Source organism: Notamacropus eugenii, chromosome 7 (assembly GCF_028372415.1).
Source record: "Notamacropus eugenii isolate mMacEug1 chromosome 7, mMacEug1.pri_v2, whole genome shotgun sequence".
Taxonomy (NCBI): domain Eukaryota; kingdom Metazoa; phylum Chordata; class Mammalia; order Diprotodontia; family Macropodidae; genus Notamacropus; species Notamacropus eugenii.
This window is the reverse complement of record NC_092878.1, coordinates 13,309,494-13,329,968: the sequence shown is the minus strand read 5'-3', so window position 1 is coordinate 13,329,968 and position 20,475 is coordinate 13,309,494. Positions and strand designations below refer to the sequence as shown.

Below are 20,475 nucleotides of genomic sequence, written 5' to 3'. Positions count from 1 at the left end.
AGTTGCCCAGAGTCATACAACTAGTGAATGTCTGAGGTCAGTTCCTTCTGAATCCAGGGCTAGTTGCCCTCTCTACTGCACCAGCTAGCTGCCATGACTTGATTCTAAAAGTATGTTTTTGTTGGCTTGAACAAGGTGAAAATACTAACCACATTTCATGTAATTAAGAGAGGAAAGATGATTTTAGTAAGGATAGACCAGCTTAGATTCAGATTCATAATAAGAAAGTTATGGAGAAATTAATTTTCAGATACCTATTGGTATCCTAAATTGAATCCAGAAGAATAAATTAAAAAAAAAATAAAAGCTGAGAAGGTGTTTCTGTTTAATTTTTTAGTTTCTTCATATGTAGAGTGAGAAGAATAATATGAAAATTTACTCTTTCAGAAATCTATAGGAAGGTTGAATTTATTTTTCGCTAACAGGATAGTTGATCATCCTTTTCACAGGGGATATCTGTCTTTGTCATTGTAACTGGAAAAATGAATTAGCAATAAATATCTTCTGACAATCAGGTATAGCTTTGAGTGCAGCATAGGAGTGAATCTATCATACATGAATCATTGCTGCTAATACACCTTATCAAAAGTCAAACATAATTATCACACAAGAGAATGTTTATCCCAAGAGAAAGTAAGGTGAAGGTTTATATTTAGCTGAAATAATAGCACCACCCACTTTGTGTTTGAAAAGAACTTCATAGGAGCTGGGCCTCTTACACAAATAGACAGAATTCCATGAATATTTCTAAGGAAAATCTTTGTGCCTCAGCCCCATGGTAAGCCTGTATGAGTGATACAATAAGTAGGAGGCAGCATGGTAGAGTGTAGAGAACGTAGATAGAACACTGAAATTATTAGCAGCAGACATAGCTTCTAGTCCTGGATCCAGTAATTTATTATGTACAAGTCACTTCATTTCTCTGGATCTTAGTTCCCCATTTCGACCTGGCAGAAAAGGTAGAGGTACCTGTGAGCTAGGGCCCATAGCCCTAGCTGCTGACTTTTATCACTCCCTGTCATTTACTTAGATGTTGCATTTAGCTCAGGTTCAGCTTTGGGGAAGCTTGACTTAGGAGGAGAAGTAGGCTGCTCCTTTTCACCATCATTATCGTATTGCCCAACCCAGCTTCTGGGGGAAAGTTGTTAATTGTTGTAATAGTTGTGACTTGAAAGTCTAATGGTTCCCCAACAGTTCCCCAAATGGGGAAATTTAAAGAATACTCAATGTACATGGATAAAAAGGGTTAAGACAAATGATTTATTCCTCATGAAAAGTGGAATGCTAAGCTTAACAGAAACCAGAGATTGTACTAGAATAATGATTAGGACAGAATTCAATAATAACTTTTCACTAGTAGTACAGGCAACCAGGAGGCTAATATTAAAACTGTATTTAGACATAAAGAAATGTTTCCAAAGTTGTTAGTCATTTTACATTTATACTTTCTTTGATTACATAAAATTGAAAAGCTTTTATGTAAATAAAATCAATACAATTATTAGAAAAGAAACAGTTAACTAGAAAGAGTCTTTTCAATGATCAAGTGCAATACTGCTTGGAAGTGCTTAGCACAGTCCTTGGCATGTAGGAATTGCTATATTAATGCTTGTTCCCTCCCTTCCTGCCTTTCTCTTTGGAACTGGTGTGGTGTGATTAAACAACTAAGTCTACTCTTTATCGTCGTCTTTCTTGACCACTCTTCAGTCAAGCACCATCTTCTTAATCATCTCTTCTTTCTCAGGTTTTTGCAGCACTTCTCTCTTACAGTTTTTTTCTTGACCTTTTCTTCTCAGCTTCATTTGCTGGATCTCCATTCAGGTCACATCTGCTTATTGTAGGTAGCTCCCAAGGTTCTTTCCTGGACCATTTTCTCTTCTTTTCTTTTTCAATTCACATTTATTTTTAGGTCTCAACTTTTATTTCCACAAGATTTTGAGCTTCAAATTTTCTCCCCATCTCTCCTCTCCCCCTCAAAACACCTTGAATTCTGATTACCCCTTCCCCCAATCTACCCTCCCTTCTATCACACCCCTCCCTTTCCTTATCCCCATCTTCTCTCTTTTCTTGTAGTGCAAGATGGATTTCTATACCCCATCACCTGTATTTCTTATTTCCCAGTTATATGCAAAAACAATTCTCAACATTTGTTCCTAAAACTTTGAGTTCCAACTTCTCTCCCTTCCTCCCTCCTCACCCATCTCCAGTGAGAAAGCAAGCAATTCAATATAGGCTATATATGTATAGTTTTGCTAAAGACTTCCACAATTGTCATGTTATGAAAGACTAACTATGTTTCCCTCCCTCCTTTCCTGACCCCCATTTATTCTATTCTCTCTTTTGATCTTATCCCTCCCCAAAGGTGTTTACTTCTAATTACCCCCCTCCTCTCATTTCATTCCTAGGAGTTTTTCTTTGTGGGTCTCTTTCATGAAGTGATTGGTGGATTTTGGTTTTATGTGGTCAAAATTATCCTTTTTATCTTCTGTAGGCTTCCTTCTGTTGATTATTTCCAATTTATCCTGTATATTACTTGTTAGAATATAAATATTTGAAAGGGTGGGATAGGGAATTGATACACTGGATAGGGTGTCAAGCCTCATGTTAGAAAGACTCATTTTCTTGAGTTCAAATCTGGCCAGAGACACTTACTATGTGACCCCTGTTTGCCTCAGTTTCCTCATCTGTAAAATGAGCTGGAGAAGGACATGGCAAACCACTCCAGAGTCTTTGTCAAGAAAACCCAATATGGGGTCACAAAGAATCAGACAAGACTGACAAACAACTGAATCACAACAAAGCCTCCCTATCTTTTGTCTGACAAAGAACTCTTCCCCTATCCTTAACTGTGAAAGATATCAACTTCTTCATTTCTTTCATATATGATATGATTTTTTCATATCTAAATCATGTGTATATGTGGATCTTATTATTTTACATGGTGAAATATTCATCCAAACTTAGTTTGTGGGAATTCTAGGTCCTCCTTCTTCCCATTTTTTCTATTATTTAATTTAAATAATGATTACTTTGTTCTTCTAAATGAATTTTTTTATTTTTCCTAGTTACATAATTATTAGATTCTTAAATTCCATTGTCCAGTCTGTTCCATTGAGCTGCTTCTCTATTTTTTTAACCAATATCAGATGCTTTTGATAACTGCTGATTTATAATATAGTTTGAGATCAAGAAGAACCATTTGCACTTTATCCCTTCTATGGCTTTTCAATATTTCCCTTATTGTTGTAGATCTTTTGTTTTTTTAAATGAATTTTGCAGTTATTTTTATCAGGTCCTGTAAAGTATCTCTTTAATAATATAATTGGGATAGCATTAACACTGTAAATTAACTTTGGTAGGTTTGTCAGTTTTATTGTATTGGTATGACACAAGCGTAAGCACTGAATCTTTCTCTAGGTACTTACATTTTTCTGAATTTCTTTAATTAGTGTTTTGTAATTTGATCTATAAAAATATTTTGTGTGCTTTGGTTGATTGATCCTGCATTTTCTTGTTATTTTGAATGAGATTTCCCTTTCTATTATTGCCTCTTGAATTTCAATATTATTATAGAGATATATTGCTTATTTTTGAAGGTTAATTTTAATTTTGGAAATTTGACTTTCCTATCAATTTTTAAAATCAGGTGAGAAAATGGTTCTACATGATTTCTTTTTGGAGTTTTCTTTCTTTGTGAATCTCCTTTTTATTCTGAGGAATGTTTCTTATCCTCAGACTTTGGGAGCTAGTCTTTTAGACGTCCTTGGCTTGCCTTATAACAAGAAGGATAATACCAGAATTTGCTTATGATTTTCAGAACTCTCTGACCCCTCCTCAGCCACAGTTTGGGACTTATTGCTAAAGTCTCTCTGTTGGCCTTCTGTTAAAGTGTCGTTGGATCTGGTAAGTGTACTTTCCCTCCTAGCCATAACTTCTTTATTTTCTGCTGTCCCAACCACTAGGATCAGATAAGTTCAAAGTTCGTTTTAGTTTGGGCAATATGGGATGTTTCTTTGGCATCTTTTGGGCATATAAAAGACTCCACTGGTCCAACTAAAGCTGGACTTTAAATTTATCCCCTGCCTCCACAAGAACTGGATTTCTTGTTCGGTCTTCCACTCAGTTATTGCCATCTTCAAGAGGACTAGGTGAGTGTTCTGCTCCTGGTGGAAAGGTATGAACAATTAGACTAGCTAAATGCCATGAAGGAAATGATAGAAACCATATTAATCTTCCAAAGGGAGATTCCTATGGTTGTTCAGGATATGGGTCTGAGGCAGAAAAGAGGAGGGTGGTGGTGATGAAAGTTCTGCATCATTCCTACCCTTTTACTTCTCTTCAGAAAGCTTTCACATTATTTTAGAGTTGATTCCCATTGTCATGTTTCTTTGGGTTAGAATTTTTCTTCTCTCTACAGTTGGTGCATTAATTGATTATTTACGTTGCTGGATTCAGGAAGATATTCAGAAATCTTGCTTATTCCACCATCTTCACCCTCCTTTCTTTTACAGCAACTTCCTTTTGTCTTGGATGTACTTCTCACCCAACCACTAGCCATGCTGGACAGGATCTGGAACCTGGACTCTGGGTTTATAGGTTTGGAGTTGCCTGTCTCCTACATAGGGGACCCTAGCTTCCAGGGCTTCAATTCTATCCTGACCTCATATTACTGAGGAATTATTTTATTTTTGGCTCTAGTCTACAGGGGTCCTCTATAGCAAGGGAGAAAGTGGGGAAAGGATACTAGAACCTAGATAAGGATCTCACCCTCACGGAACTAACATTTAAATTGAATTTTATGGATTATCTGAAATCTGTAATTCTTTTCTTAAAGTATTTTATTTTCCCCTAGTTAATGTAAAAACAATTTTTAACATTCATTTTGAAATCTTTGAGTTCCAAAATCTCTCCCCTCCCCACCACACCTTCCCCCCACCATTGAGAGGGCAAGCAATTCAATATGGGTTACACACGTGTAGTCATGCAAAACACTTCCCTAATTATTTTCTAAAAGAAAATATAGCCTTTATCAGAGCTTATCTTCCCCATCCCATTTATTTTTTTCTCTCTCTCCTTTCACCTTGACCCTCCTCAAAAGTGTATTGTTTCTGACTTCTTTCTTCCCCAATCTGCCCTCCCTTCTATTCCCCACCCCTTTTCTTATCCCTTTCCCCAATCCTTTGCTGTAGGGTAAGATAGATTTGAACACTCACTGGGGTGTGTGCATTATTTCCCTATTGGAGCCAATTCTGTTGAGAGTAAGGTTCATTCATGCTCCCTTTCTTCTCCTTCACTCTAAAAGCTTTTCCTTGCCTCCTTTATATCATATAATTTACCCCTTTCTACCTCTCCTTTTCTCTCTCTCCAAATACATTCTTCTCTTGCCCCTTAATTCAGGCGGCAAATAGGGTTCAGCTTTGTTCAGTATTTTCCACTCAGCTTCATCATATTTCCACTAAAGGTCCAGACCGCATGTTGACTATGTTGCTGAAAAAGAAGTAAATCTTTCTTTTCCCCTAGTTTCTAGGTCCATACAAGAAAAGGAGCACTCTAGGTAAAGTTTTCTGGATTCTTCAGATGTCAGGAGTCTCTTCTGGTCTCCCAGCATTCACAGAATTCTCTCCTAAAGTCATTCTTGCCCTTTTCCTCACTATTCTCTCCTCATCAAAACCCTTTCCCTGTTACAGCTTCATGGAAGAAAGGAATCTACTCTAAGCACCCTGCTCTTCACAGTCTTCTTGTATATTCTTCATAAGGAAACTTGGAGATTTTATAGACATGAATGAATATATTCTATTATACAGACTACCTCTGTATAATTCAGATTTGGTGTTAGTTTTATGTGGTAATTCTTTCCATATCTGGTGAGTCACAGCTACCTTTGACTGTACCCAATTGTTCTTGGCTTTCATGTTTTATTGTGTCTTTTGTATCTGGACAAGGATTCTTACAAAAAGGCAAAACCAGAGACAGATGATGAGCCTGGAAGCCCGCCAATCTCACATCAGTTAACAGAGCTTAAGAAGTTGGATAAGTAGGTGATGGTGGAATAATTGAATGAGAATTTTGATAATTTAGGCAAAGTCAAAAGGATGATGGGAGACTTGATAATCATCTTCAAGCCAATGGAAGAATGTTGTTCAAGGGGTAGTGCTCCAAGATCAGATATGTAAAAGAGAATGAACTGAGCTTAAAGCATGGAAATTTAGGTAAAGTAAGAGCATCCAGAGAACAAAGAATCTGAGACATAGAAATGAAGAATTTAGAGCGTAGTTTCTTTTCTTGGTAGAGAGGAGAACACCATCTTTGCCCTCATGTTATTCAAGAGATGGAGGTAGATAGCTTAATGAACAGATAAAAGCTAGATCTCTTTAATTTTTATATTGAAAAAACCAGACTAAAAGACAATTTATAAATTTAATCCAGAAAGGAATTTGGGAGAAAAAACTTTTTTAAAATAGAAAAGTCTTGAAGATATGAGGCAAAGTGATCCAATAAGACTCAGACTTTACTTGGAGGTCAGGGAGGTAGTCAGAGAGTGAGAGGTTTTGAGAAGATAAGGTCCTGGAAAAAGAAGCATACAGGATTACAAAATTTTAGATCTTGAAGAGATGACAGATGTAATTTAGAACAATTCCCTCATTTTAATAGATAAAGAAACTGAGCCCTAGGGAGGCTGAGCCCTGTTCTAGGTCCAATAGCCAGGGCTAGCTTCCCTTCCTGGGACTCAAAACAAAGTAAGAGGAAAAAGGAACATATAGGTGGTTGGGAAACACCTTAAAAACGGGGATTGTCTACCTTATAGTCAGACTACAGGTGATCAGAGGAGAAAGGTAACACCTGGGGACTATCATTTAGACAATGGGGGAGAGAAGGTGGTGTTCTTTTCCTCTTACCTGCCTGATCAGCCCAGTAAAGAATCCAGATATCCTAGGTCATGGATTCCCATTAACCTAACACAGTTGCTAGGGCTTCTTGTTTCATCTTTGAACAAAAAGATCATTTTTTCTATACTCTTAGGGTTGAATCTGGAGGCAAAATGCAGAATTTCCTTCTCTAGTGTGTTGCCTGGGGTAGCATTTTTTTCAGTAACTGTGTCTTCTGATGACTACATTCATTTAAACAAGAGTTCATTCATCTCTTGGGGTCTGACTGCTCAGAAACCAACAACTGTACCTCAGGCAGGAAAGTGAGGGCCTGCTGTCCCCTACTGCCTGTTCTGATCATACTTTTCTTTTTCCTCATTCTCACCTTCTATCCCTTCTCCAATAACACCCCCTGATCTGGTTAATTAGTGGAGTACTAGCTACGGTAATCCATGGTTAATTTCTTACTCTTACCACATGAGCAGACCATCTTCTCTTTCTGTCATTCAGTTGGCTAAAGTCCTGTAACATACTTCTTTGGTATTCCTCTTTGGTTGTGTATAGCAGCCTGTTCACACTCTTAAGGTACTTTTCTATTGCTACCTGTGTGATACAAAGTAGATAACATAACAATTTATGATACCTATTTTATACTGGATGGAAACAAGTACACAGAATTTGTATGTATTTCATATTGACTTAAATATAGCGTACTTTGTAGGGGAAAAGGGGGCAATAACTGGGGAGGAATCTGGAAAGGATTTGTGTGAGAGCTGGAAATTGAGCTAAGCCTTGAAAGAAGCAGGGGTCTAACAATAACTATGGCAGCGATAGCAGGAGTTCATGTGGAGCATTCAGGGTTGCACGATGCTTTATATGTTAGTTCATAATCCTGTGAGGCTGGTGCTGTTATTATCCTAATTTTGCAGATAAGGTAATTGAGGTCCAAAGACTTATCCAAGGTCACATAGCTAGGAAGCATCTGAGGTAATGTGTGAACTAAGTCTACATGACTCAAAGTCCATTGTTTTATCCAGTGCCCCAGCAAAGTGCTCTAAGAAGTTACAGTGAGGAGAGAGCATGGTACAGACTTGGGAACAGCCTCTGTAAATGCATGGAGATGGGAGATGGCATGTCATATGGGATGAATAGCTAATAGGCTAATTTGGCTGGAATGTCGAATGTTTGATGGTAGTAAATGTAAAGCTGGCATAGATTTAGAGGAATTTGGGGCCAATTATGGACTTTAAATGTTCTAGAAAGGTCTTCTTTGTCAGAGTTGGACAGCTACAGGTTTGTTCAACTAATGAATTTGCCTTATTGCAATGCTTATGGTTTAGAGAATGAGAACTATGAGTCTTCCAAGACTGACCAGAGAGAATGAACTACTATGAATACTTTTACTGTTGTTTCATCATAGTTATTTAATTCTTAAAAAATGTTTAATTAAAAATAGTCAAAGAGCCTGACAAAGTCCATCACAATCAAATATAATGTCTGCTTGAGAAATAACCTATGGAATTACGCAAATGGAAGAGTGATAATTGTCAATAGTCTTTATTAACACAATGTTTGCAGTTCTTTAGCTGTACAATATTCATTTTCAGCAGATAGTTTCCACGACCTGCTCATCATCATATGGCTAAGGACTGAGCCAAGAGATCAATCTGAATTTTCTGCTGCTCAGCTCAGCATTCCTCCCTTCTCACGGCCACCCGCCATAGATGTCTCCTGATAGAAATCTTTATCTGCATTTCAGGATTTCTTTTGAGGGACATTATCTCAGTGACCATTTGGAGGTGGGACTGAGAATGCTAAGAACGACCATGGTATTACCATAGTATGAAATATTTTTCAGGATGTCACTAAGAGAAGGTACCTGATAATTGCCCCTTTTCTTCCCAACTCTAATGATTTTTTCTGTGCATTCCCTCAGAAGATGCAGAACTTATAGTTTCCTAGTATCATAGACTTGGAATTGGAAGGAACCTTAGAGGGCATTTAGTTCAACTTAATAATGTGACAGACAGAGAAACTGAGTCTGAGAGATAAGAGACTTGAGCAAAGTCAAATTAGCTGGTGGACAGCAGGGGCAGGATTTGCATATATATTCTCTGATGTCAAACCAAGTTTTTTGTCCATTGTTTCATATGACCTCATTAAACCATCAGTTTAGACAATCTACTTGTATATTCTTTCATAATCCTCTTAAAATCCTTGTAAGATACATGTTCTCCTCTCCCTCAGCCCATAGACAATTAAACTTCCTGTGAAGAGAAGACTGCACGATGATTTCCTTACCATAGTTAAATTATGTTTTGGTTTGTGTATCTATAGGAAGTGAAATTTTAGCTGGAATTTGAAGCGAGGAAAGCCATAGTTTTGATTTTTGCATGTGTTACAATTACAATTTTGTGTACCGGATAATCTAAACCAGTCTTAAAGTGAACACCTCTTGGGAGAAAAGAATTACCAGACAGACATTGTCCAGTAAAGTAGGTACGACAGATTATACCTCAATATTTGACCTTGGTGGGAGATAGCATGACGGTGAGCCATAGTCCGTGTTAATGCTTTTGTTCATTCAACAAACATATGTATATTAAAAAATTGCTATCACTGCCCAGTGATCTCTTTTACCTTTAAATTTCTTAATTTTATGATCCTGACACTTGACCCTGGTCAAATCGCTTAACTTTTATGTGCCTCAGGCAAATCCCAGAATTTAATTTCTACGTCAGAAACCACTGGAGTTGTCACACCAAAGTTTCCTCATACTCTTGAAATCACAGATTATTATTGTGGAGGACTGTGGAGTGAGAGGTGGGTGGGAATAGAAAGGGAGTTCAAATAACAAAGGCAAGGATAAAGTTACAGAAAGTTTAGAGGTGGACCTGGATTTCACTGATAAAGTAAATGACCTTGATGTTTCTTAGCTTTCTTGATTCATTTGGCACATCCTGATTCTTTCTAGAATAATCTCCATCCTGGGTTCTTCATCCCTCTACTCCCCAATGGGAGTGACCCTTCCTGTATGAGCAGAAAGAAGATTACATCCTCCATCTCCCTACTTTCCAAACCAAGGAGTAGAGCACTCAGATCCAGGAAACCCATTTTAGGCAAATTTCTCATAGGATACTCTGTATAGAATCTCTTCATATACTTAGAATCCATCACTCAATCTGTTCTTCATAGTGAATAACCTTAGTTTCTCCTAATGTCTGGGAGTCTTGGTTGGCTTTTCAGTGGAGTTCAACACTGTTCTCTTCTGTAATGAGAAACAACCTCACCTTTTCCCCAGTTGGGAAATCGGACAGCTCCTGTTCTTTATTCTAGAAGGTCTCTGGGTTCAGACTCCACTGGTGCTGGTTCAGGTTGGATCTTGTGCAACTTGCCTGTGATAATTCACTTTTCAGTGGGACAGTAACCAATAATCTTGATTGCCTGTATCTCTGGGTACCTGGGATTTTTCCTTTGCCTATGTCTTTCAAAAGCAATATTATCGTTGAATTTTTTTTTTTTGGTGGTACTTTCCTCCTGTATGGCTAACACAGTTCGTTTTTGGAGGACCCACTTCTGAGTTGTTAGATGTCCTAATACAATCATATGTCTTTCTGGGGTCTGTGGGAACAACTAGGATTGCTGTTTCATCCCAGATCACAAGTCTTTGGGATCGACAATTGGTTGCTGAATCATAAACACTAGAATTTTTTAGTGCTGAGTCCATGGGATACCTCCTCCTTCCATGCCTATCCCTATACATGCTCCATGGGATGGTCCTCACAGCTCCCAGTACAACAAGTCATGACTTTATGCTACTGTTCCATTAATACTCAGAGAAATAAAAGAATGTTGAGGAGAGCAGCAGCAAGGGGAAATAAGATATTTAAAGCTCATTATACACATGGATTTTGTCTTTTCTCTTGTCTTGAATGCTTCTACTTGTCAAAATATTTTTTTTCCTTAATCCCCCATGTCACCTGAGAGCCTAATTTATAGGGAATTTATTATACCTAGAGATCAGCAACAGGGTGAAACAAGGTTAATGAATCTCATTATGTTCATATTTCCAGCTTCATGTATTGGGGAATAATTTGCTTCACTAGTAATCCACAAGTGTTAATCAACAATTAATCTGCAAACGTTTATTAGGTGAATAGTCTGTGACAGGTGCTGTGCTAAGTGCTATGTACATAAAGAAAAAGTGAAAATTGTCCCTTCGAGGTGACAGGGAGTTTAGAAAACAGTAAAAGGAGTTAGTAAAGAGAGAAGTTAATGAAGGAAATCAACAAAAAGAATGCAAAATATGGCAGAACATTCTTTAAGTAAATTTAGAGAGCAAGCATAATCTAATAGTGATCCTTAACAACTTGTTCCCTTTTGTGTGCTTCTTCCAGTACAAGTTAATAATGCCCATATACCACTTCAGTGCAGCTTAATTTCCATCCTAAAGGAGAAAGTGAAAGGGGCCGGAAGAACAACTCTTTAGACGATTAGAATGATGTGTTTCTTTGAAAAAATAGAAGGATTCCAAAGAGTCATCAAAGAAGAAAATGATTATAAAGACACAAAGGAATATTCTTATCTATGTCTGGAAACTGGTAGGTAAGGGATATGAACCAGGAAGTTCATAACCAGGAAAGGAGGTGGACTGTTCATATAGTACTGTGGGACATAATAGACGGAGAACTTCAGTGCTGTATTGGTACCCACGAAATGTAGAAAAACCTAAAAGTAGGTCAGTAGTATACTGGGTACTCTTCTGTGGAAGGATAGGGGCAAGAATGACATTGGATGGGAAGCCATAGCTGGAATTCAATTTGCTCCGATGAAAAGGGAATTTGCTACATCAGCAAATCTGTCAAGTTAAGGAAATGGAAAATTTTATGCTTGGATTGAAAAAAAAATTGCTCCACAAGAGATGGAGGGTTTGTGTCTATGCAGCATTTCCTCAAAATTTTTGGATGTTTAAGTGGATTGCAAACCTGTACGAGTGCATAGTATAATATAAAATTACATAGAATTTATATATAAAGTAAATTATATGTAATTATATAAGTTTATAATATACAAATAAATATATTATATAATTTATAAAAATATAATATAAATATTCCATTTAGGTAATCCTCTTTTAAATTCTCAATTTTGCTATTATAGAACTATGTATGGCAGGTTCCAGTAATTCTATTTATTTCTTCTCTGTTGTGATTTTCCTTGACCATTATTTTCTTTTATTAATTTGATTTCTCTCCCTCTTTTAAAAAAATCAGATAGCTAGTAGCTTATCAAATTTGCTAGTATTTTTTATTTTTAAGAATCAGCTTTTAATTCGGTCAGTTCTGTAGTCTTTTTGCTTTTTAATTTATCCAGTTTTCCTCTCATTGTCAAGATTTAGTCTTCTGTGTTTGTTTTAGATTTATTTCCTAATTTTAAAACTGGTATTTTCAGTTCATTAATACTTGCTTTTTTTTTCTTTCTATTTTGGTAATATCATTCGAAGGACTGTAATTGTCTTCTGAAGGCTGCTTCAGCTTCATCCCAGACATTTTTGTATTCAGGTTTATATTATCATTGTCTTTCATAGTTATTAATTCTTTCAGTGATTTGTCCTTTGACCCAGTCATTACTCAGGATATAATTATTTTCTTAGTTTTGTTTGTATCTGTTGATTCTCTATATTACTAATTACTTTCACTTGATTATAACCTACAAAGGATATGGTTAATATCCCTTGCACTTTAAAAAACTCAATTATTTATAATTTCTCTGTGTCCTATTTTTTGTAAAAGTAACATATGATGTTGCATGTGTGTGTGTGTACTCATCATGTATATGTACATATACACATATATCTTCTTTAGTATTTCCTTCAGAAAGTGCTACAAGTCTTTCAGCTCTATAGTCTCTAACAACTTGCTTACTTCTATGTTTTGGTTTTTGGTTATTTTTTGTTTGATTTGTTCAATTAAAAGTAGAATTTTAAGTCATTTATTATTATGATTTTTTTTGGCAATTCACTTAACTTTTCCTTTATTAATTTAGATGACATATCATTTGTGGCTTCTATGTTTAGTATTACTATTGGCTCATTGTCCATGATTCCTTTAAATATAATATAGTGTTTATTTTGATTTCTATTGCTACTGAATTTTTACTTTTGCTTTATCTGATAGAATGATCGCAACTCTTCCTTTTCAGGTTTCATCCAATGCAGCTATCCAGCTTCTTATTCTTATTCTGTATGGGTCTTTACTTTTTAGATGTATTTTTATTTGTTTTTGCATATAACAGATAGTTGGATTTTGTTTTATGTGTTCTGGCACTGCCCATTTGTTCCATTTTTTTTACATATTCATGTTTAAAGATATAGTTAGTAGACCTGTGTTTTTCTCAATTAGTTTCTTTATTATTACTTTTTTAAAAATTGCTTTTCTCTATTGAATTAATACTTTCTTTATACAGTTATTTTTGCTTGAACTGTTCTGATGTTAGTCTATTACCACAGACTCTCTTTCCTGTACCTCACTTCAATTTGTCTATCCTATCTCAAGTTTTAAAAATCTTATTGAAATTTCTAAGTAAAACATTTATTTCTCTCCTTTTGCTCCTTCTCTTTCTCCACTCTATTAAGCAATTAGCTCAAAATCATTCCTCTTTTCCTCCCCTCCAAGTTATTATTTTTAGAAATATTCTTTCACAGCAGTGTTTTTCAAGACGTTTTTATTTGCTTTCTCCTTTTCATTGTTTTTTTTCCCCCTTCCAATATATCCTCAGTTTTACTTTCTGATTAGTGGATTATTTGTTTCATCTTTGCTATTTTAGTGAACCTCATGAGGTTAAAGCTTTGAGTTTACCTTTCTATTTCTCCAATAAAATTATGGATGGAAAAAACTGTAAAGGGAATTGATAGGTTAGCAGAAGAGATTACAAAACTTGTCCAAGCAACAAATGAAAATTAGAAGGGACCATGTAGTAGTCAATGACTCCATGAGGCAACAAGAAATATGAAAACAAAGTGAACAGACTGAAAATATAGAGGACAATATAAGATAACTTGCAGCAAAAACAGCTCATTTAGAAAACAGATTGAAGAGAATAAAACTTAAGAATCATTGGACTATCTGAATGCCATGAATAAAAAAAATGCTGTACATCATATTTCAAGAAATCTCAGAAGAAAACCACCCATTTTTCTTAGAATCAGTGGGCAAAGCAGAAACAGAATGAATCTACTGGTCACCTATTAAAAGAAATACCAAAATGAAAATTCCTAGGAAAGTCATAGCTAAAAGAGTTTGTAGATCAAATTAAAAATACTACAAACAGCCAGAAAAAAAGAATTCAAGTGCCAAGGAGCTACAGTCAGGATCGCACGTGATTTAGCAGTCACAACGATAAGGGAGCAGAGAACTAGAAATACAATATTCTTGTATTCTACAACATAAGCTTATAGACAAGAATAACTTACCCAGAAAACTGAATATAATGCTACAGGGGGAAAAAATGAATCTTTAATGAATTAGAGAGTATCTAAGCATTTCGGATGAAAAGACCAGAGCTGCATAGAAACTTTGATATTCAAACACAGGAATGAATAGAAATATCGAAAGGTAAATATAAATAAACCATGATAAAAGACTGAACAAAGGATGAACTACTTACATTGTAACATGGGGACATGATGTGTATGTCCCCACTGAATCCTATCATCATCAGGGTGTCACAGAGGGAACTGAAATAGACAGGACCAGGTTCTATTATGTCTTGATGATCTTAAGAGAAGAAGAAAAAGAGAGGGGAAAGAGGAATGCACTGTAAGTAATGGAAGGAGGAAAGGGAAGGGAAAGTTAGGGAAATTTACCTTACATAATTAGGGTGCTCAAAGTAGACATCTCTACAAACAAGAAGAAATGAGTGAGAATAGCCAATACTTCAACCTCACTCTCATCTGAACAAATCAAAGAAAGGAAGAATATGTAGGGAGATAGAGCAGGGTATAGAAATCTATTTTATTCAATAGGGTAACAGGAGGGAAAGAGGTAAGGGGTGAGAGGAAATTAGAAAGACAAGTTAAGGGGGAGAATAGTCCTATGCAAAACAAACTTTGGGGGTGTACAAAAATATTTATAGTTTTTTGGGGAGGCAAGGAATGGAAATCTGAGAGTGTGCCTATAAATTAGGTAATGGATGAAGAAGTTTTGGTCTATAAATTTGATGGAATACTATTGTCCTATAAGAAATGGTCAAGGAAAAGTTTTCAAAGAAACCAGGGAAGACTTGTATAAACCAATGCAGAGCAAATAGAACCAGGAGAACAATTTATACAATGACAACAGCAGGGTAAAGGAAAAAACCTTAAAAAATTTGGAACTCTTATCAGTGTGATGACCAACCACAATTCCAGAAGACTAAGGATGAAACATATTGGCCACCTCCTGATAGAGAGGTGAAAGACTCAGAATGCAGAATGAGAAAAACTTTTTTTTGGGAGGCCAATGTGAAAATTTGTTTTGATTGATCATACACGTTTATGATGGATTTTGTTTTTCTTTTCTTCTCAATTGTTGGAAGTGGGGGTTAGGGATAAGGGTGAGAAAGCAGATTTTTTGCTGAATTTAACAAAATAAAATATAATCAAAGTATTAAAAAAAGAAAAAAAATTGAATATATTAATGGACTCCAAGCTCAATATGAGTCACCAGTATGATATGGCAACTCATCAAATCTAATGCTATCGTTAGTTTTATTAAGAGATCCATAAACTCTAGAGCAAGAGAAGCAAGAGTTTTACTAGCCTTTGTTATGGTAATGGCATTCCTGGAATACTGTGTTCAGTTTTAGGCATCGTCATTTAGGAAAGACATGCTATGTGTTCAGAAGTGAGTAGTCAAGGTAATGACAGGACTGGAGAATATATTCTCTGAAAATCAGTTGAAGGAACTGAGATTACAGGATAACTACCATTAAATATTTGAAAGACCATGATGTGAAAGGAGGATTAGATTTGTTCTTTTTGATCTGGAAGTATAAAACCAGGAGCAATTGCTGGCCATTGCAAAGACAGATATGTTTGATGTAAGGAAAGGTTTTCTAATATTTGGAATTATCTTAAAGCAGAATGTGCTGCCTCCAAAGGTAATGAATTTCTCTTTTTAGGAGGTCCATGGAGAGAGTGAAGATGAATATTTGGGGATATTGTAGAAGGAGTGTTTTTGTTATATCTGAAGTATTATATGGGCCTTTGGATCCTGGATTCTTTGATTGGCTTGCTTCTTTTACTCTATTGAAAATCAAAGTGGAGAAAGAGGACATATTGGCTCTCTCCATAACAAATCTCAAACATGGTAAAATTACTTAATACTTGAGACACTTATAATTTAAATTATGGACCTTTAATGCTACTGTTGTTAGTAGTTGTCTGTATTTCCCCCTCAACTTGTTCTTACTGTTAATTTGAAATTAACTATGAGTTTTGAGATGAATCAGTCTATTATTGAAATATATATCAAATACAGATGTTCTCCCACACTACTACTTACCAGCTTTATAAGGACACTTGAAATAATTTCTTGAGGTAAATATTAGACTTTCTAATTCCATGTGAAAAAGCATAAACATGGACTTAATAGACTCAGATATTTATCCCCAAACCATCACTGTACCTGTCATGCCCCATGACCCTTAGGATGAATTCATTCTCAATGTCTATCCTTAAGGACTCAAAGATGGAGAGAGATGACTATGGGTTATATTTTCACATACTTCCCTTATTATAAGTTAAATCCAACTTCCTTGTTCCTTAAGGGATTTCCCCCCACAATGGATGTCTCATTTACCCCAGTGGCTATGATACACTTATCTCAGAAGTTGTCTTACTCATTCTTTCCCTTAGGACTCAGGACCAGAGACAGGTAGGAAGAACCAGTCCAATACCTGGTCATCCTCACACAGGACACAGAACACAAGAATTTGGGTAAGTTGTTGATGAATGGAGAAACTAGAACAAGGATTTAGGATTATTTAATTTGGGTCGGACATGAACAGGAGATTTCAGTCCTTACTTATTTGGATCTGGAACTTGGAGAATTTTAATTTGGGGATTAAATAATAGAACTATTGTTAATATGAAAATTTATATAATATTAAGTTCACAGGAAGCTATGATTTGATGTTAAAGATATTGATTAGGTCAATTCCATCCTCCTCTCACAAGGAAGTGCACATAGATTAAGTCAAGTATCTACTTTGGTTCGATAAGGGGAGTTTAGACTACACAATAAAAATAGCTCACATTTGATAGTCTTTCAGAGTTTACAGGACACTCTTCCTAACAACCCTATATGATGAGATGCCTAAGTATTGTTACCCCCATATTAGAGAGGAGGAAACTGAGTCTATAAGAGGCAAAATTACTTTCTCAAGATTTATTGGGAAACCCAAAAATGGGGGTTGTGGGATTCTTAGAAGTAACTGGTAGAACTTAACCCAGAGAAAAGCTCCTGTGGGACACAAAGTTGTGAAGCAACTTGTAAGAAAGGAAAAAAAAAGGAATTTCCTTAAAATGATCACATCCCAGCACAGCTCTCTTCCAAAGAATTCCTTTGGATAATGAAAGGCTTAATAGATAAGGCTTTTTCCAATGTGGGAGATATTCCTTGAATAATATCTCCCCCTTCTTATGGCTTTTCCTATTCCATTCTTTGAATGGCAAAAGTACCAAACAAAGACATAAAAGCTTCTCCTTTCTTCCTGCCAATTCCTGAGACTGTTGATAGTAGCTGTCAGGACTGTTCCTAACTCCCTCTTCTGCTTAGAGAAGGATGGAGGCAACATGGTGCGATGTGAAGACTGGTGAAGGTGGGCCTTGGAAGGCCTAATCTCATCTCTGCCACTACCTTTATTGCTTTTGAGGAAATAATTTTTCTCCCTTGACTTCAGTTTCCTCATCTGTAAAATGAATGGATCATAGGTAGAGTGACTCAGCCAGTGCTCAGAGACTCAGTTACTCCACACTCAGGAGAGAGATCAGGAAAAAACAAATAAATGTGTGAATGAAGGCCTAGGGGAATTACATAGAAATGTTGGTTGTTGAGGATTTAGAGTCAAAGTATACTGGTGATAGAGTCTTATAGTGGGAGACCCTGGGGAAGAAGACCAGTCACCTATGAAAAGGGGAAGACAAAGAAAGACAATTAGATTGAGGGAGAATGATGTTCTTAAAGATGTTGGTGTCTCCTTTCCTTCAGATTATCCAGGCTGTGTCAGGTAGTTGCTATGTACCTAAGGATATGCTATGAACTACAGTAGATCCCAAACTACGAAATAATGAATGACGTAGGAAAGAGCCCTAGGTTTGCAGTAAGGGAACCTAGATTAATATCCAGGCTTTTCTACTTACTAGCTAGCGATAAGACCTCAACAAAGTTACTTGATCACTTATTCTTTTTTTTTTTTAATCAGTAAAACATGGTGTTTGGACTAAATGATTTCCAAGATCTCTTTTAGCTCTGAACCAATGAACACTAATAGCAATGAACAGAAGTTAAAGTGTATTTGAAGGACCTTCATACATCCCTTCATTGGGTCCCCTGTATTGTAGGAAGGTTCCCCAGCTCCTTTTGAGGGACTTACTCCCAGTCCATATTTCCTTACACTTTGAAAAAATTTTGTCTTTGTTGAAGGGGAGTGAACATTAGAAAGGGAATGGGAAAATGCTCAAGCAGGTAACTCAGAATGACTGAGGGATTGGAGTCGTACTGCTTACTGGAGGATCTCTTAGGAAGTAAAGATTCTTTCTGGCCTTAAAAAGAGGTTTTGCTACCTAGTAAAAGAATGACTGTGATGAACTGAGGGAATTTATTAGCCAGAAAAGCTATGGAAAGATAAGGGCTGGGCTATTATTTTTAATAAGCACCTTAGATGCCATATCTAAGTTTGATGATTACTAAAGGCTAATGAAAAAATGTTTAATTGTACAAATGACCAACATATAATAACTGGACAGACATCCAAATTTTAAACTTATAATTTTATCTGAAAAAAAAATAGATTTAATTATTGATTATTGATTATTCATCTACCCAAAGAATTCAATACACAGTATTCACCCAAGAGCTTATGAAACAGGAGCCCCAAAGGCTTACAGTCTGTGTCTAAGATTGATTTCTTTTCTAAGATGTGTATTTTCTTCATTGATTTCCCTTCCTTTTCTAGGGTAGAATTCCTTTGCTAGGTGAAGCTAAGATGATTCTGCAGAGATCACTCCTCTCGCTGTCCCTGCTGGGTCTCCTGGTGTTGGTACTGAGCCAGCATTCCTTAGCAGAGTCCCGAGAAGATAAGTTTAAGAGGCAGCATGTGGACTCAGGCGCTAAACGCGATCCTGGAAGAAAATACTGTGACCGCATGATGCGGAAACGGGGCATGACAATACCGATATGCAAGTCAACCAATACTTTCGTGCGTGAATCTTACCATAGAATTCAGCGTATTTGTCACCAGGCAAAGACGCCGTGTGCAAACCCATATATGCACAATTGTTACAAAAGCAATAAACCCCTGAGAATCACCGAGTGCCACGTTTTGGGAGGTTCCAAGCCAGGCAAATGCAGATACCGGATGCAAAATACTAAGAAACAAGTCACTGTGGCCTGTGAGGGGAAGCCCTTGAAGCCAGTGCACCTCGAATAGGATAGAGTCTGAGCAGTGAGAAACAGATGGAACCCTGAGTTACCACCTGATACCTGACAAAATTTGTGAAATTACACCTTTCCACTTCTGTCACCTATTGTTACTCAACACATGGCCTTAGCTACCTGTGCTCTCAGTACATGAGGTTTTAACAAGGTTGGAACTGGATCCTTGCCCAAGTGTCGATGGGGTGGTGGTCAGATACCTGGGCAGAGGGAGAATGTAAAAGTTTCACATGTTAATTGCTTCTCTGCTGTTTTCAATAAAACCTATCTCCTCTTCATTGAGCTCCCTGAAGTCACATACTTTCATAGTCTGTTTCTTTGGTTACCTTCCCACAAAATTTCAGTGGAAACCATGCTGAGAGTATGAGATTTGAATCACTCTGTCTGGGTATCTTGGTTCATAGAGTTGATAGTCTTATTTTATTCTCCTGGGGAGGGGTTTCTCATGGAAGTAATCCAGCCGTTGAAAGCACACTTTCCCATGTAGGACAGAATATAGAATTTTAGAACTACAAGGTAACTTAGAGATCATTGAGTCTTGTTCATTTTATAGATGAAAAAAATTTGAGTTCCAGAGGAGGAAAGAGACTTATTTAAGGTCAAATAGCATGTGACCATTTCCTTTCAGCCTTTCCAATGGCCTTTTGAGGCAGCTGGACGGTACAGTGGGTAGAGAGCTGAACTTGGAGTCAGGAAGGCTTCAATTCAAATGCAGCCTCAGACACTAGCTCTGTGACCTTGGGCAAGTCACTTAACCTCTATTATCCTCAGTTTCCTCTACTGTAAAAAACACCTTTCTCATAGGATTGTTGTGAAGATCAAATAAAATAATATTTGTAAAGTGCTTATAAGAGTGCCTAGCATGTAGTAGGTGCTATATAGACACTTATTCCTTTGTCCCTTTCCCTTCCCTT

At 36.6% G+C, this 20,475-nt stretch overlaps 1 protein-coding gene across 5 annotated transcripts; it reads left to right on the top strand.

The window, feature by feature from the left end:
* Positions 1-6,750: 6,750 nt before the first annotated feature.
* Positions 6,751-19,839, top strand: LOC140513223 (ribonuclease pancreatic A-like). 5 transcript variants are annotated; one of them, XM_072622705.1, is made up of 3 exons: positions 6,751-6,833; positions 16,762-16,842; positions 19,088-19,839. In XM_072622705.1, the coding sequence occupies exon 3, from the start codon at positions 19,113-19,115 to the stop codon at positions 19,554-19,556; it is 444 nt and encodes a 147-aa protein (XP_072478806.1). In that variant the 5' UTR covers positions 6,751-6,833; positions 16,762-16,842; positions 19,088-19,112; the 3' UTR covers positions 19,557-19,839. The 5 variants fall into 5 exon arrangements, with proteins under 5 accessions (XP_072478806.1, XP_072478802.1, XP_072478803.1 ...); XM_072622701.1 differs by lacking the exon at positions 6,751-6,833 and adding an exon at positions 11,312-11,467 and having other exon boundaries at positions 19,083-19,839; XM_072622702.1 differs by lacking the exon at positions 6,751-6,833 and adding an exon at positions 11,359-11,467.
* The last annotated feature ends 636 nt before the right edge of the window (positions 19,840-20,475 follow it).